This window comes from Engraulis encrasicolus, chromosome 1, assembly GCF_034702125.1.
Source record: "Engraulis encrasicolus isolate BLACKSEA-1 chromosome 1, IST_EnEncr_1.0, whole genome shotgun sequence".
NCBI lineage: Eukaryota > Metazoa > Chordata > Actinopteri > Clupeiformes > Engraulidae > Engraulis > Engraulis encrasicolus.
In genome coordinates this window covers 38,673,859-38,691,891 of record NC_085857.1, presented here as the reverse complement: position 1 = coordinate 38,691,891, position 18,033 = coordinate 38,673,859, and the positions used below count along the sequence as shown (strand labels likewise).

Sequence of the window (18,033 nt, the reverse complement as noted above, 5' to 3'; positions counted from 1 at the left end):
TATTTCCTAAACAGCATTTCCCAAATGTCGCCCCTTGGTTTGCTAATGATTGTTTGCTTCCCAAGAAAGTGGGAGGAGTTCCCATATTTGCGGGAACTCAGAAAGTACTTGCATTGACTCTTGACCTGAATGGTAGCAATGCTGAAGCTGTTGCGTTACTAAGAGGGCACGGCCTGGCTACCTGAAAGTGCCTCCCAGCCCAATACATACAATGTAATGTGGACCAAATTCTGGGGGCCCCTCTCTTCCTGGGCCCGGGACAAATGTCGCCTTTGCCAAATGTCCCAAATGCATAACATAACATTTCCCACTCAATTACAAAAAGAAAAGGCAATGTTTTGTTCACCATTAGTTAATTATACTATGTCTTCATCATGCTTTTTACGCATCCATTATTATAAAGTGTTACCGGACATTTTAATAACAGGAGACAGGCCTACAGCAATGGGCTATCATCCAGAAGTGCACTACATAAACTGCCATTCATTAGACAGTTCCATAATAGCCAATGTCATACACTCTATTATGTTTGAAAAATTGATGCCTTCCATCAGTAGTTATAGTGTCAGAATTCCATTGTAACCACAGAACTAAACCAGATATTCTTTAAGTAGAGATATGCCAACATAATAGGTTTCTATGGGCACCTAACGCGACCAGGTTCCGGTCTGCCTAAAGGGCCGTGTCATAATGGTCCTACAATGAATAGAACAGTCCTTAGGTCTGCCTAGGTCTGCCTAAGGGGGGCCATAATAGAACCAGGAAACAATGGGCCAATGGAACCTCTCTCTCTCTACTCTCTCTGACTAAACCGTAGGCCTACTTCCTCTAGTCTACAACCTCAACCATAGCATTGTGCCATGGCTGTGGTATAGGGCCTATCATAATAGAGCACAATGTGTCCATAAACAGCCAGCAGACAAAAGAACTCATTTTGAGGTCCAGTTGTGTGCAAAGTTCCTCTGACTTCCATGACCTTGATCAGGAGTGGGGAACCTTTTTCAATCGAAGGGCCACTTGTCTGAGGGCTGTAAAAGTCCTCCAAGGTCCGTACAATGGACATAGATTAGGATTTCCCCATGGGCTATATTGAAGGTAGACACCTTTAAAACAGAACCCATCTTCTCTAGGTCCCCTGAATATATTGTATTGGAAATGTCGTTTCTAAGATGTCTTTACAAAATATGTCATATTTCATGTGAAGCTGCATAACATTAAAATGATATGGGGGGCCGGATAAAACAGCCTCCAGGGCCACAAACGGCCCTGAAGACATAGGTTCCCCACCCCTGACCTAGATGAATGAGAATCATCACATATAGAGTAGGCTACATGTGCTGTGAAGCCAATATAATGTGCATGAAGATGTTGAATTGACACTCTCTATGGACATACACAAAAAAAACCTTTATATAAATATTTTAAATAAATGTTATTGACTATGTTTGACAACCTGCATGGTTAACTCCGATGTTTTTTTACACAGCTCACAATTCCAATGTATGTGATATTGTTGTTGTTTTTTTCCACAAGTGATAACTCCATTCCAGCAATTGCTTGCGCGTAACCTATTGATTTCTTGAATAGCCTATATTATATAGGCTTTATATTGAGTGCGCTAGTCTCCCTGCATGATTATAATCAAGCTCAGTGCTTCACTGTCAGTCCATATGAGTCATGTTGGAATCCCATACGTTTATAAAATTCACCTATTTGTCGAGACTGCTTCCACGGCGCTGATTGGCTGTTTTCGGGGATGTGGGAGAGCCGCAGTTGGCTGCGTGACATGTCAACTCCGTCGTTTCCTTCCTCCCCTCCATGCGTGTCTTTCAATGTAGCTATTGTCTGGGCGCGGTTTCATCAAACGCAATTTGAGTCCGGGGCTGGTCTGCCTGCGTTTCTTTTCCTTCCTAAACTTATTTTAATCGCGGATTTACGCACAGATGTTTTAGATACCGCTGATCGTTACCATTACGCGCGACTCGTCTGCTCTTCAACAACGGGTTTTGGCTGAGCAACAGTAAAGTTGTGGTGATCTTCCTCTTGCCAGCCTATGCCCCAGCTCGTCAACCAACCTAAAGGAATAAATAAGTCAAGGAATAAGAGCAGATACTGTTTTTGCACCATCCGACGGGGGACACAATAACAACAGGTTACCAATAGCCGTGCGATGGAAGCCGTTGCGAAGTACGATTTTAAAGCAACTGCGGACGATGAACTAAGTTTCAAGCGCGGGGATATACTCAAGGTAAGTCTCGATTGTGTGTTTTGTTTGAAAACATTTTTTGTATATTTTCTCATGTGTCGACATGAACTACGTTAACACATTAAACCGTGACATACATCCTGCATGTGTGTGCAACCGCACTGTGCTGGGAAGGGAACTGCCGCTGCACTGGATTTCACTCTTGGTCATCCTCGATTTCTGGGTTAGTGGTCCAAGTTGCTGGCATTCTTGCTGAGTGTGCTATTGAACAGTCTTTCTGTGAGAGTAGGCAGCAGCAGCCTGCTGGTAGGATATGCGCCACAGCCTAAGTAAACGCAATAATACTCTGTTGCTCCGAAGAGCATTGCGTTTTTATGTGGCGTAACCATAGCAGTGGGCGATCGGTGTGTCCACCTGCTATGTGACTCGCTGTGTTGACATTGTGCAGTTATGTAGTCCTTCGGAGGTTCAGTGGCGTCTTTATCAGACATCACCTGACACATGGGTAGTTAGCAAGCCTTTACACACGCTTCGTCTTTATGAAATAATCAAATCACACTGCCATATCACGTTCAATGTTGGATCAGTCATCATAGTGTCTGCAGACTGTAGGTATCAGAGTGTAATGGACTACACACAAAAGGGCAAGCCCATCCTGCAGCCCAGCCCAAGAGGTCACAGGGAGAGCTTGTTGGCATGTGGGGTAGTGGGTTGTGGTCAGGGGTGTTGTACAGGGGTAAAGTGTGATTGAGTCACCAGGGCCCCATGTAGATAGGGGGCCCTCACACACTGATTTGATTTGATTTGTGTACGTCAGTGGTGTAGTCTATGTAGAACGCAGGTATAAGGAGTATACCCATTTCTAAATTTCAGGGATTTCAGTATACCCACTTAAAATTGATTGATCCATTGTTTTGACTAGCACAAATACATACAGTATACCCACTTAAAAAAATGCTCAAATTACAGTATACCCACCACAAAAAAGTAGACTACACCACTGGTGTACGTAGATATGGCTGCGAGGGTCCATTGGAGGTGGTTGTACATAGGGCCCACAATTTGCTGCCACGGTCCTGGTTGTGGTATTGGAATAAAGGTCTGACTTGGGATACTGGGACACTGCATACTGTCTGTCATAGAACACATGCCTCCCTTTACTTTCCTCTCCTTAGCCATGTTGTGACTGGGACATTCCTTTTTTATATATAAATGAACAGCTACTCTGTTCAGGCTCACCAGAGCATTTAAAGAGGTCACACATGACAACAACAGCTTGTGCTCGTCCTCTTGTTTTTTATCTTTAATAATTATGTTCAACGTGATCTCATTTTAAAAAAAAAAAAACCTACTAATACAGATGTATCTATTTTGCTGTCTTTCTTGCCCATCAGACCAATTTGTGGTGGAGATGGTCGGGCTCTCGGTACAGGATGTCTCCAATTTCACCACAGGGCCATCATGAGTCATCCTAGTATGCAGAGGCAGACTTTCCATTAGGCAAACCGAGGCAATTGCCTTGGGCCCTGGCCAAATCTGCCCTCCATAGGGGCCCCAACTGTCACATCAGTCGCAGTGGTAAACGCACAAAAAAGTAGGCCTGATCTTAATTTGTCACTCATGTAAAGCAATTGAAGGTACATATGTGACAAACTACTAAAATAGCACCAAAACACAGAATGTTAGGTCTATGTAATGATTTTTGAGGACCCCATGTTTATATTTTGCCAAGGGCCCCAAAAGGGCTAGATGCGCCCCTGATCCTGTGTGCTCTCCTCTCCCCATGTACACGCGAGTGCCTGTGCCAAGTGCCACGCTTCAGATGGGAGATTATTATGACGTGGTGCTGGTGGTGAAGGTGTTACTCACTTTCCTTTGCCCTCAGGGCGAGAATAAAATCCTGCCTTGGCTTGCTGGTAGTGCACCCAGATGATCCAAGGTGGTGGCTCATCGATGCTGACAAGCAGGGCTGGATTAAAGGTGTCCGGGGGCCCCTAGGCTACAGGTTGCTGTAGGCCCCAACAGAACCCTGAAATTCTGTAACAAAACGGCATCAAAGACAGCATCACAATTCTAACTGAAGAGTAAATTATATTTGTCAAGTAGTGGAGTGGGGTATAACCATATTTGGAAATCCATTTAAGATGACAGACTAATTTATTTGATACAGTGTATTATGATTATTCTGCTTTGTTTTAATGATTTGGTCTATTATGGGGATGGCAGTTGGGGGCCCCTAGGCTGCAGCCCTATCCAGCCTGTGTGTTAATCTAGCCCTGCTGACAAGCAGTGTGCTAGCAAGCACCACCACTCTCCATACCCCTATAAAATGTCAATTTGGAGGGTGTAGACTGGAGTATATTAGTATCTGCCTTTGAACAATGTCTTGGCTTTCTACCGGTTAAATCAACTCGGTACCTGCATTTGCTCTAGCTTCCTCATCCATCTTCTCTTGTCAGGGGTAGTTGGACTCTTTGTGTTTTTTCCCCCTTGTACTGCGTCACTTTTTGAGTAATCCTTTGATGTGCTTGAGGGAATCGCGTGTGTCACCTAATGTGTCACCACATGTGTCACACAGGATCGCATTTTGAAGGATTGTGGTTTATGTCTTCAAGCTTACGAATGTGGATACTTCATTGCCCACAGAGTGGAAATTTGCGTTCAGCTCCACCATGAGAAACATAAAAACCATAAAAACATTAAACTCAAAAGGTTCAACTCCTTTCAGCATTCAGGCTTAGTTTTACGGATACATAAATTCATCCCTCCCAAAATGAAGTGGAGGAATTATATTATGATTATATTACTATATGCTCGTAGTAGACCAACACTATTCAGGAATGTTTAATATTGACCTCATAGACCAAAATTCGGCAACAGAGGCCAGATATAGAGCTCGGTATATGGCAGATTGGAATTCAGCATACCCAAATTGACAAAATAAGACTATTTGCCGACTTTGTCTCACAAATGCCTTAAACTCCTTAAATAAGCCCTTTTTTAATTCTGGCCTTAGTCTATCAGTAGATTTAACCTGAGTCCCTTATTTCCTAGTTCCTGAGCCAGTCCCATAAACTTTTGAAAGCCACCATGAGCGTGACCTGGGAGTTTGTGTTGAGGGAGGTGTGACCGAGGCATGCCAGACAGTGCATCTTGTGCCACAGGCCTGCTCTGATATTGTCTTGCAAACCCGTTGCAATTTAATATACCATTTAGCACTGCCTTTAGTAGTTTGAAGAAGGCTTCACACAAATCCCTCACCTAGCTGATGAGTTAGGACCATAAGGAGGGCAGCTACATATCGTGCGGTGCTTGAAATATTACCAATTAAACAGGACAATACTCCATGTATTAAAGTGGCACCCCCTGCCCATAAGCTTGCAAGCGCCACCAAGATCTTGACGTGTGACTCTGTGGTGGCTTTGGGACTGGTGATGGGAGCTGGTAGAGTTGGACATACCAGTGCACCCCCGAGGGACTGCTGGTAGGGACAGGTAGTAGGGACAGGTAGTAATGGACATGCTTTGCCAATGCACCCCGTGGCTGAGGGACTAGTGGTAGTTGTGGACATGTGCCACTGCACTCCTGAGGGACTATTGGTAGTTGTGGGTATGCCAATGCACCCCGTGGCTGAGGGACTAGTGGTGGTTCTGGACATGCCAATGATGCACCCATGAGGAGTGGTGATAGTAATGGACATGCCAGTGCCCCCCGTGCCGCTGGCCACTTCCTGCTCGCATGCAGCCCGTGCTGCAGATTATAAATATTAATAATCAGAAGGGAGGGTGAGGCAGCAGACTGACAGTAATGGTCGCCCTGCCCTGCCTGGGGCTCTGGGCACCACTGTGCTCTCAGATGGAGAGGAGAGAGAAGGAGGGAAAGAGTAGAGGGGGATGGAGAGAGAAAATGAAGCAAGAAGAAAAAAAGGGAGGTTGGGTTGCACACGCTTGTCTCTCTGTCTTTCTGTTACTTTCTCTATTCCGTTTCTCCTTGCTGACTCTCTCTCTCTCTGTCTCTGTCTCTGTCTCTCTGTCTCTCTGTCTGTCTGTCTCTCTCTCTCTCTCTCTCTCTCTCTCTCTGTCTCTGTCTCTCTGTCTGTCTCTCTCTCTCTCTCTCTCTCTCTCTCTCTCTCTCTCTCTCTCTCCAGTTCCTACTGGTGCTGTGTGCTCCAGCCTTGGAAAACCAAAGTGGCCAACCCCCAACTCCAACTCCAACCCAACCCTCTTTCCTTTTTTCCTCCATGTAACTCCCGAGAGGTTTGGCAGCCTGAGGTTTGGAGACAGGAGCGAGGAGAGGAGAGGGGAAGCAAAGAGCGAGGAGGGAGAAGAGTAGAAGCAAAATAATTGAGTAGAGTAGAGTAGAGTAGAGCAGTGTCGAGTAGACTAGAGTAGATTAGATGCGAGAGAGTGAGAGTATAAGAAAAGAGAGAGGAGAGGAGAAAAAGAGAGAGAGGAGAGGAGAGGAGAGGAGAGGAGAGGAGAGGAGAGGAGAGGAGAGGAGAGGAGAGGAGAAGAGGGACTCTGGAAGGGATTCAGGAACGCTTGCCATCCAATTCTCCAGCTGTGTAATTGAATTTAAGAAACCGTGGAAGGAAGGGGGGCTGTTCTTTTGGCCCGTCAAGTCAAGCCACCCACCCACCCACCACCATCTCTCGAACTTCAGCTTGTTCCACACTTAACCACATACTTCAAAGCAAAGCTCAGGCACGTCTTGAACTCTGTGCAAACTGGTTTCAGTTTGAGAGATGAAGAGTTAGCCAACGCAAATGTCCTGTTCTCAGTGTCGAGAGTAAAATGTTTTTTAAAAAATGACAGAAAACAAGGTCTTGTTGAGAAGCACAGCGTGTTCGACATGTACGCCAGCTCCTCCTCATCTCCAGCTGAGATTTGTCTTGGCCTGGCCCCACAGAGATCTTTTCCGATTCCTCACGTTGATGTTGTTGTTTGGCGAAGCTCTCTGCAGCATTATCAGACTTCGGTGCAGGCAGGCGGCGGTAGTGGTGTTCAGAAAGAATCCATTTCCTATGCCTCTTCGCTGTAATTTGGGTCAGCGATTTATGTGTGGGTTGTCTCTCTTTTTTTTTTTTTGGCTCATGCGGTGGGGCTTGGCTTACCCCTCCAAGCAGAGATCTGTGGTATTAGTGTGTTCCAGGCGAAGATGATATTGTGGCTTTTTCATGTTAATTTTTTAGAAGAGGAGGGGGAAGGACGGAAAAAGAAGAAGAAGAAAAAACTGCTTACAGCTCCACTGTCAGCATTACAGTTAGCTGCGGCCTTCCATGCTAATTAAGCATTTCGGGATAAATCCCACGTTCCATCATTTGCATGAGGAAGAGCAGAGCTTTACTGTTTCAGCCTGTGATAAATTTAGGGAAACGGAATTGAGGTCTTTATATTAACATAGCACAAAGGATTTTTTGTAACGGTTTCGCCCCCTGCTTGATAAATCTGAGCAAAAGAAGCAAAACTGAACTTAAACCCTGAGAGTCCAGAGAGGGGGCTTAGGATGCTCAGGAGACTACAGATTACATTGCTCAGGAGACTACAGATTACATTGCTCAGGTGCTCTGGTGTGGGGGAAGTAAAGATGCAGCCGAGAGAGGAAATTGCAGTGGCTCTCTGAGATTTTTCGAGTTTTTTTTTGAAAAAGCCTTTTTATATCACACTGTTGATCTGCTTGAAAACACATGGGTCTACACCAGTGGTTCTCAACCTTTTTTGAACAAACGCCCCCCTTGACCTCATCATAAGCCTACCAATGCCCCCCTCTCTATACTGTATTAAAAAAATAAAATGGGTTAATGCCCCCCCAATGGCAGATGAGCACCCCCCTCTCAGCTGTGTGCTTCTCAAAGCCCCCTAGGCCTTCATAATGGCCCCTGGACAGATGTAGAACCCCCGTTGAGAAACACTAATCTACGTGTTGCAGCCACATTGGCATGAAACCCTTTCCCCAGCTTTTTCACTCAAGGACAGTGCCATTTTTCTTCTCAGAATAAGCGGCATGTTCTACTACTTACATAGTGGAGCAGAGCTTTCGTACTTTCACCCTGCCTGATACATTTGGGGGCAAAAAGGAACAGGCTATATCTTTCTTCTACAGTTCACTGAAGGACACTGTCAATTAGCTATTTTACTTTCCACCTCAGAATAGATCCATGAATGGAGCAGAGTTTTTACTCTCTCACCGTGTCTGATAAATGTGGGGAAACCTGAAACAGATTACAAACCTTTTTTTCCCAGTCCTATAACTCAAGGACGGTCAATATTCTAACTAGGCATATCATTTGTCTTCTCAGAAGAAACGCGTGTTCCAGCATTTGCGTTGTGGAACAGAGCGTTAACTGTTTCAGCCTGCCTGACAAATGTAGGAAAACTGAAACAGACTTTAACCCTGTGTCCCCTAGTCCTATAACTCGAAGACAGTGTCAATATTCAAGGAATGTCACTTTTCCCCTCTCAAAAACAGGAGGTCTGAATTGAACATCAGCTGTGGGGCTCTAATTTTAGACTGAGGAGATCACCACCATGGCGGAAAGGATCTGAAACTGGAGCCTACTACAGCCTCAGGCTACATGATGGCAGAAGGCAACTGTAGACCATAGCGATCTCTTTTGTCTTGTGCAAGGATTAATGGATACCTCTTATCGTATACGACCTGATACAGAGAGAGAGGCCTTGAGAAGGAGGAGGCTGTGGAGAGTTGGTAGCCAGGCCGTGCCCTCCTAGTGACGCAACACCTTCAGCGTTGCTACTAGTCAGGTCAAGAGCAATGCAAGTACTTTCTGAGTTCCCCCAAAAAATCGAGAACTCCTCCCATTTTGTTGGGAAGCAAACAACCATTAGAAAACCAAAGGAAGGCGGGTCAATTATGCCGTTTGGGAAATGTTAATTGTTATGCTCTTGGTCAGATCAAGTCTCGAAAAGATTTGAAAGTCGATGATAATCAGGCTAGTTGGATGTTGAGCTCCGTGCTCATGCAGAAGGGCAGCACTACAGTAGATGACTCCGAGAATGTAACTTAGGGTAAAAACTTAAATCCCAAACAAGTTGGTGTTCAGGAGTGCGGTGGTGGCTCAGGTGGTAAGAGGAGCCTGTTCGGCAACCATAAGATTGCTGGTTCGAGCCCCACTCTGCCTCACCCCATCGATGTGTCCTTGAGCAAGACACTTAAACCCAAATTGCTCCTGGTGGCAGGGTGGTACCCTGTATTGCAGACACTGCCACCGGTGTATGAATGTGAGTGTGAATGGGTGAATTTTGAGGCATACGACATAAAGCGCTTTGAGTGCTCGAAGGAGTGGAAAGGCGCTATGTAAATGCTGTCCATTAACCATATACCATTCACTCATCTTCCCAAGGAGCTTCAGCCCATCTTCTCAAGGAGCACATCATTGCATCAAGGATACTAGTTAGTTGGGGATCTGGTTAGACTCCAATTCAACCCCACCTATCACTTTGATGGAAGTCCTACCAAAGACACGGGCTAAATGACGGCTAAAGGCAACTGTAGACTAAAGAGATCTCTTGTCCCTTGAGAGGATTAATAGATCCTTCTTATCTTTATACGGCCCAGTACGGAGAAGCTTTAAGGAGAAGTGGTTCAATACCAAACGAGTTGATGTGGTCAGGAGTGCTTCTTCACTTGCCTTCTCAAGGAGCTGTTCTTTTAAATCAAGGATACTACTTAAGGCTACTTGGCTAGAGGCCAACTCAACCTCAGCAGTCCAATTCTTACCAGAACCGCAAATGTTTAACCTGATGTTGTTACCAACCATCTGGAACATTGACAATCGCTTAACTCTGGAAAGGCGCGGGTGTGTTCAAAACAGCTCGAGCCTGATTGAAGAATTCACATGGCTTTTTAAAAAAATCACTACTACTTCAACCACTGACTTATACCTCGCCCCGCAATCTCGCCCCGCGATTCTGATTGGACCGACCATGAAATATCGGATGCCGTTCGGGCTCGTCTAAGATTTCCAGACCCTCGTGCGAGCTCACAAAGAGTGCGTTACAATATGCGACCTTGCCTCCTCCACTTGTGCTTGTCTCCTCGTACCAGGAAGTAATATATCATGATGGCATCATTGACAACAGCATTATGTTTCAATATCTTGCAAAAGCTCAATTGTGCAGTCTTTTTCTCATTTGCAATTGGGATGGTGAATAAAAAACAGTCCCCCAATAGTTGTTGTGGCTAGGCTGACAGCTGGGAAACTTTATCGTCTTCTCCACGGAGGAGGGGCCAGGAGGCGGGGCGAGGCCACAAGCCCAAGTGGAGGAGGCAAGGTCGCATATTGTAACACACCCAAAGTTTAACGAAGATGCACGAAGCAGGAAGCACGAAGGGTCTGCGTGAGAGCCAGGCAACCAAATGTTACACTTCTCGTAAGTTTAGAAAGCCTATTTTTTCACAAATGTTACATTTTTTCATGAATACTTACCACTGCCATCAAATTCCAGAAATAGACATTTTTAGCTGTGAAACATACTGTACCTTAGTCATACCAGTAAATATTAGTTCATTTTTTAGTGAAAAGATCAAATGAATGATTTAGGAAAAGATCCAATTTGGAAGTAGACAACACAATTTCAATGAGCAGCAGATACAATACCTATTCCTATTCTACACCGTGTACCTTTTAAACTAACAAACGGTGTGCCTCTGAAACTGTTTGGTAAGATTTATCCCAAAGTGACTGCTATGGAGAGAGGCTAGTTTAATGCTGAGCTCTGTGCTTCAGACGGAGGATCAACATCAAATGACTCGCCTGGCGGTTACTCTGGGAAGCTGGGTTAGTCACTTACACAGCACAAGAGGCCTGCTTGGTAGGGCCGCTGACAGCTTTGACTGGGCCCGGGACAAAGCCATCAGAAAGGCCCCCCCACTAAATACTTTCAATGTAATGAAGACTGAATTCTGGGCCCCCTGCCTCCCTGGGCCCGGGCCTACTGTCCCCTTTGTCCACCCCTGTCGGCTTCCCTGCTGCTTGGATTATGTGTAAGTGAGTGAGGAAGAGTGGTTCACCTCCTAACCGTAAGAACCCTACAGCTTTGTTTGGCCAGCAGAGGAAAACTCAAGGCTTGAAACTCCTCCATGAAGTTGGTTAACCACCACTCACCCCGAGTGAACTTATTTTGGTAAGACACTCAACCACCACCTCTGTGTTCTAGAAGTCCAGCTATGTGTGGGTAGTGAGCGAGCACCTCTCTTGCTGTTAAAAGGTCCATGAAAAGTGTTGCCAGATCGGGCGCCCACTTGGACTGCTTGGGATAGCTGTCTGCGGGTAAAAACGGGAACAAGCGACCATTTGGCTTTTTTCCCTGCCGTTTTATGCCCATGCAATTTGTTGAAATTGGGCGGAATTTAGCGGCTCCAGACGTTTTTTGAGCATCTTTTGGGCGGGATTTGATCAGACATATCTGGCAACACTGTCCATGAAGAGCTATAACCGCGCTGACTCTATCGTGCCAGAGTGCCGTACCGTTTCGATATGTGCTACCCATCTAGCAGCTGAGACAAATTTCTCCTTTGTGGAGACCTATAAAGACACCTAACCTAACCTAACCTACTGTTATTACAATTAACAGTTTGAGTTTGACCTATGTTAACAGCTTATTGGTGGTTCATCTAGATGAAGCAGCCCATCTCGACAGAACACTGCTCCTAGGATTTTCCTCTGTGAAATGAATGAAATGTATTTTCTATATGAAATATAACTTCCCTAGACCAGAAACCCATCTCTGTGGCTATGGCTCTGGCTTTCAAAGGTCCCTGAAGAACCAAAAACAAGAGTGCATTTTCCAAAACCTGCGTTGCTAACTATGTTAGCTGTACTTTATTGTTTGAAATGCAATTTCTTATTGACGGCTACCCAAGTTGCTAACACTGGCTAGTAACTATGCTTTCGAGAAACACACCCCAGCATTGAACTATAATGCAGCAAGTTTCCATGCTTTTGCCCAGATAGATACCATACAGTAACTGAGAGCTGCTGTGGCTGCAGACCTCTGCTCCACATTTCAGCTCCAGTCTGAGTGTTTACACCCAGGCCCAACCCTATTAGCTGCCTGTGGGAGAGAGAGAGGGAGAGCGGCAGGAAGTGGTGGTGCTGCTGGTGGTGGTGGTAGTGTGGGGGGGCTCTGGAGAGGTGACAGTGTTTATTTTCCCTCCGGCGCAGTGGGCAGAGAACAGCAAACTCAAACACGGCTCAAGGAGAGAGAGGGAGAGGAGGAGGAAAAAGGAGAGGAGAGGAGAGGAGAGGTGAGGTGAGAGAGCGAGAGAAGACGAAACGAGAGAGTGAGGGAGTGGGAGAGCGAGGGAGAGCTGAGTGGTTCCCCATTTTTTTAAAACCCTCTACCCACCCACCCCTCTGAAGGAAAAACCTAAACAAAGAGAGAGGGAGGAAAAACATTCTCAGGACCCTATGTCTTGGACCAGTCTCTCTCTCTCTCTCTCTCTCTCTCTCTCTCTCTCTCTCTCTCTCTCTCTCTCTCTCTCTCTCTCTCTCTCTCTCTCTCTGCCACAGAGAGGTCAGACAGAGGTGACAGAAGGTCATGGAGGCTTAGCTGTTGTTTTTCGTTTTCAACACGGCCTATTCCTCCCCAAAAATGTGAGGCATGTTCGAGTTTGTGGAGAGAGCGAGAAAGGGAGAAGGAGAGAGCGAGACGGAGAGATGGAGAGATAGAGAAGGAGGGAGGAAGGGAGGGAGAGAGAGAGAGAGAGAGAGAGAGAGAGAGAGAGAGAGAGAGAGAGAGAGAGAGAGAGAGAGAGAGAGAGAGAGAGAGAGAGAGAGAGAGAGAGAGAGAGAGAGAGAGAGAGAGAGAGAGAGGAGAGAGAGATGGAGAGATAGAGAAGGAGGGAGGAAGGGAGGGAGAGAGAGAGAGAGAGACGGAGCGAAGGAGGGAGGGAGATAGAGAGAGAGAGAGAAGGAGGGTGGGAGATGTAAAGAGACAGAGAGAAGGAGGGAGAGAGAGAGAGAGAAGGAGGGGAGAGAGACAGAGAGAGAGAGAGATGGAGAGAGACAGAGAGAGGAGGGAGGGAGGGAGGAAGGAGACACGGTTGGATGTGGTTAGCTGGGAAAACCTGCTGACACAGGAGAAGGCTGTGAAAGTTTGCTGGGCCCTTTTCTTCTGGACGGTGTAAAAGCTTGCAGTAAGGTGCCGGGAAAGACATTTTAAAATGATGTGCAGAAATAACAAGTAGTGAGTGAGTGAGTGAGCCTGTGAATCATTTAACTCTAATCTCCCCTCATAAAAGCTTGCCTGGCTGGCTAACGTTGCGTGTGCGTGTGCGTGTGCGTGTGCGCGTGCGCGTGCGCGCGCATGGGGCAAGAAGTTAAATGATCATTCTCCTGAGTTCTGTACCACTTTAATGAAAGAGTGATCCCCTTTGGCGAGAGACATGAGAGAGAGAGACACACGAGAGACACGAGAGAGAGAGAGGGCGAGAGAGAGAGACAGACACGAGAGAGAGAGAGAGAGGGAGAGACAGGCAGAGAGAGAGAGAGACACACACACACACACGAGAGAGAGACACACGAGAGAGAGAGCAGCAAGGAGAAACTGAAAAAAGAAAGAAACGGAAAGACAGAGAGACAAGCGTGTGCAACCCAACCTCCCTTTTTTCTTGCTTCATTTTATCATTCCACCCTCTACAGACTGTAATTAGTGTACCATGGCTTCTGACTGGAAGAGGGGGGGTGGGAGTAAAAGCTTCTTGTGTTCAACTCCCGATCGCAGCTTTTGAAGGGCTCCTTCTTCTTTTTCTTCTTCTCTGCAGACCGATTCACTAGAGACTCCTCTTGAGGTCTGAGGCCTCAATTTTTATTAGCAGTGAATCTCGGGGAGCCGGCCTTTGAAGGGGACTCTGGAATGTAGTAACCCTTATTTTCTAGTGTAGTTCTCTTGTTTTTTTCCCCTCTTTTTTCACTTTCTCCCCCGGGTGGTCATGGAGGAGGAGGGGAGGCAGGATGATGATGGGGGGATGAGATGAGATGAGATGAGTACGGGAGCGCCTCCTCTCATCTCTTCTTGTTCTTGCTCATTTGTCCCACTTTTTCTCGCCAAGGCCACTTGGGACTTTGAGCAGAAGCTGTGAACAGAGAGAGAGAGAGAGAGAGAGAGAGAGAGAGAGAGAGAGAGAGAGAGAGAGAGAGAGAGAGAGAGAGAGAGAGAGAGAGAGAGAGAGAGAGAGAGAGAGAGAGAGGAGAGGAAGAGAGAGAGAGAGAGAGAGAGAGAGAGAGAGAGAGAGAGAGAGAGAGAGAGAGAGAGAGAGAGAGAGAGAGAGAGAGAGAGCTCCTCACATGATGCGGGGGGGGGAGACACACAACGGCAAATACCAGCTCAGTGTGAAATGCTCGTGCACGCCTTTGCATGGCTGCTATAACAGCTTTGGCCCGGGACAAATTAATCTTAAACAACCTCCCCCCCAGTTCGTACAATTCACTGAGGACCCAATTCTGGGGCCCCACTCTCTCCGAGCCCTGGACAACTGAGCCCTTTGCCTCTCCCCTGTCAGCTTCCTTGTGTGCCTTCAGGAAGCAGTCAGCAGTTTGGAGAAAGCTCCGCTTCTGCACACAAGGGATCCGACGGTGGGAGTTTACGATGCTGTACTAATTTGCTGTTGTTGCTAATTGAGGTGGTTAATGAGTTCTTTGGCACTTTTCCTTTTTCCTTTTAGGTTTGTGAAACCCACTGAGACTGTTTTTATAATTAATTTGTCATTTGGCTTGTACATTTATTATCTCTAATGAACAAAATGGTACTTAAAACTTACGTAAAACGGGCTTATTCTAGGCCTTGTGAAGACCAAAGTCTTCCCGATCCTTTCCCTTGTAGGAACGAGTTGTGTTTTCTTTGAATAGGTCATGGCCAAAACTCACAACCTTGCACTGCCTCTGAAGCCAGTGAAAAGTTTAAACTTCTCAGCAGTCAAAAGTTGAGACTTCATTGACGCTTGCCTTGCTTTTATTTTGTGTGTGCCTGCCAAGTCATGAGTCTGAACACAGTTATTGTATGCTAATGTTTTTGCAGTGAACTGCCTCTGAAATCAGTCAAAAGTTGAAACTTCTCTGAATTCAATCATTGACCACTGACTCGCGTTGCCAAGTCAAGAGCCTGAATATTCCTATCGATGCCAGAGTGTTTTCTTTTTTTACCTGGTTCGTTTCTCAATGGAAAAAAACACCCGTTTCCCTTCTCATGTATCACAGAATACTGTCGGTGACGGTCGTTATTTTCTTTCCTCTATTTGTATTGATCCGAGTCTCTCTGTCAATTTGCTGCCACTACGCTGCTCTGTGGAACCACAGTACCCTGACTGCAGCGGAAACTAAATAGAATCCTCCCAACGGAAGAGAGAGAGATGGATGGAGAGAGAGGGATGGAGAGCAGGGCTGGACTGGCTATGTGGCATAGCGGGCATTTCCCAGCGGGCCTTGCACCTTCGTGGTGCCCTATTTTCAGAAATGTTAAAAAAAAAAGAAATATATATATATATATTTTATTATCATTATTTTTTTAATTTCTGAAAGTAAGGACCCACGAGGGTGTGGGGCCCACTTTTGAGTCAATTCTGCTCTGCTAATTATGAGGGGCCCCTTTAAGCCAGAACTGCCCCGGACCCTATTTCTCCCCCAGTCCAGCCCTGATGGAGAGCGGGGGGCAGAGAAGAGAGGAGACCGGAAAAATCTTTTAATGATCCTTTTTCCTTGTTTTCTCACAAACCACCTCATAACTCACGAGTGTTTACAGCAGGGAGCTGTCTCTGTTCCGCCGCCACACACAGCACAGGCAGAGGCATAATGTTATGATTGAATAATTCATCTTAAAACTCTCCTCCGCCGCCTCCTCCTCCTCCTCCTCTTCCTCCTCCTCCTCCTGGGATTAAGTTGACCAGAAATAAGGGCTCTCTCCATCATCCCCCACACTATGAAGTGAGACACAGTAGATGTGTGAAGATTGTAGTTCATTCAGATCATCATCATGTCAAAACAGTTTAGCTGCAGGCTAAATGGATTTTTTTTTTAGCTTTGAAAGGTACGAAAAGAAACCCAGTTTTCTAAGACTCTTTTGTTCAGCTCTGCAAGTGATGACTGCGCTACAAAACTGTTCACAATATGGCACGTTTGACTTTTCTTCAGTAGGAAAGGAATAACTTGACCAGAAACAAGGGCTCTAGCTTCTTGACGAAGTGAGCTCTTCTTCTCTGTAGCTAGTAGTACCCCTAGTGAGTGCCATGGTAAAACCTGCAAGAAGTGATACTCTTGCCTTACAACTACAAGTACTTCTTCTTTAGTGATACGTTAAGGGAATGGCTCTTTAGGGGAAAGGTAAGAGATAAAGGGAATAGCGGCAGAGATGTAGTGCTCAACTCCCCGTGATGAAGTGAGATCTCCTCAGATGGCTGTGGTGACGAGGGCCGCGTTGTAGCCTCAGAGTCACGGTTCACACTTCAACTTAGCGCTTTTAACACACGCACGCTCACTCACACAGAGTGATTTCTTCACCAGAGAAGCATGCCATGTTCAAATCTCCAAGAAGCTGCACAACTTAACACTTTTAACTGTAATGACCTGGATGGATGAAGCTCTAGAGAGACTGCTAGTACACACACACACACACACACACACACACACACACACACACACACACACACACACACACACACACACACACACACACACACACACAGACTCTTTAATGTTGGCCAAACAGAGAGAGTGTTCCTGATGGGATGTTGCTCCTGAGTCATCCTCTCAGAGGAGTAGAGCACTCAATGCTGTGTGTGTGTGCGTATGCGCGCGTCCGTGATTTAATTGTGTGTGCGTGATTGTGCGTGTGTGCGTGCGTGCGTGCGTGTGTGCGTGTCTATGCATTTGACTGTGTGTGACACCAGTGTGCCCCTGAAGCAGAGCCGTGAGATCAGTGTCACTGCTCATCCATCTGTCATCACAGCCAGTGACACGATGCAGACGCACACACACACACACACACACACACACACACACACACACACACACACACACACACACACACACACACACACACACACACACACGCAGACACACACACACACACACACGCAGACACACACACACACACACAGACACACACACACACACACACACGCAGACACACACACACACACACACACACACACACACACACACACACACACGCACACGCACACGCACACGCTTAGACACTCACTCAGACACTCACACTCACACAGCTCCCCTTAAGGAGGGCAAATCTGAAAAGATCTCTTCTTGACACACCACTGATGCATTGTGCTAGCCGCTGGCTGCTTGGTCGAGATGAGCTACCGATAGGCAGTTAACATAACTCGAACTCAAACCCCTCAGGGGTGCTACCATATTGTTTTGTGTTATAATGGCTAGTAGCTCATATTGACAAAACGCTACCAATACTGCCCTACAAAGCCAAAGTGCAGCAACCACGCCAACATTGAAACTGAGAAAATTACCTTCAAAGTATTGGTATTATATTGCAATTACTGCAAATGTGGTAATATCTCTAAAACGAGATACATTTGGACCATAAGGCTTTGTCACAAGATAAACGAGGTGTTATGAAGACCGTTTTCAGTTTAAACTTCGTTTTGACAAAATATGTGGCTACTGCACTTTATCTTTGTAGGACAGAATAGGTCGAGGAGTGCTAACTGTAGTGTGTTGTAATGGCTTGGTAGCTCAGCTCGACGGGGGAGCTCATAACGACAACGACAACGACAAGACATAGGCTGTGACTTTGACAGTCCCCAGCTTGCCGTCTCTTTGCAGCTCTACCACAGAGACTAGA

General features: G+C 46.2%; 2 protein-coding genes across 3 annotated transcripts in view; one reads left to right on the top strand and one right to left on the bottom strand.

Moving 5' to 3' along the window:
• mchr1a (melanin-concentrating hormone receptor 1a) overlaps positions 1–1,788 on the bottom strand; it is a 12,889-nt gene extending 11,101 nt beyond the window's left edge. The window contains exon 1 of the mRNA XM_063209120.1: positions 1,710–1,788. Within this exon, the coding sequence (XP_063065190.1) occupies positions 1,710–1,788 (79 nt within the window). The remainder of the gene's footprint in view (positions 1–1,709) is intronic.
• A 37-nt stretch (positions 1,789–1,825) lies between these two features.
• Positions 1,826–18,033, top strand: part of grb2a (growth factor receptor-bound protein 2a) — a 52,909-nt gene continuing 36,701 nt past the window's right edge. For both annotated transcript variants that reach the window (XM_063201848.1, XM_063201838.1), the window contains exon 1: positions 1,826–2,248. In XM_063201848.1, coding sequence (XP_063057918.1) covers positions 2,171–2,248 — 78 coding nt within the window. In that variant the 5' untranslated portion in view covers positions 1,826–2,170. The remainder of the gene's footprint in view (positions 2,249–18,033) is intronic.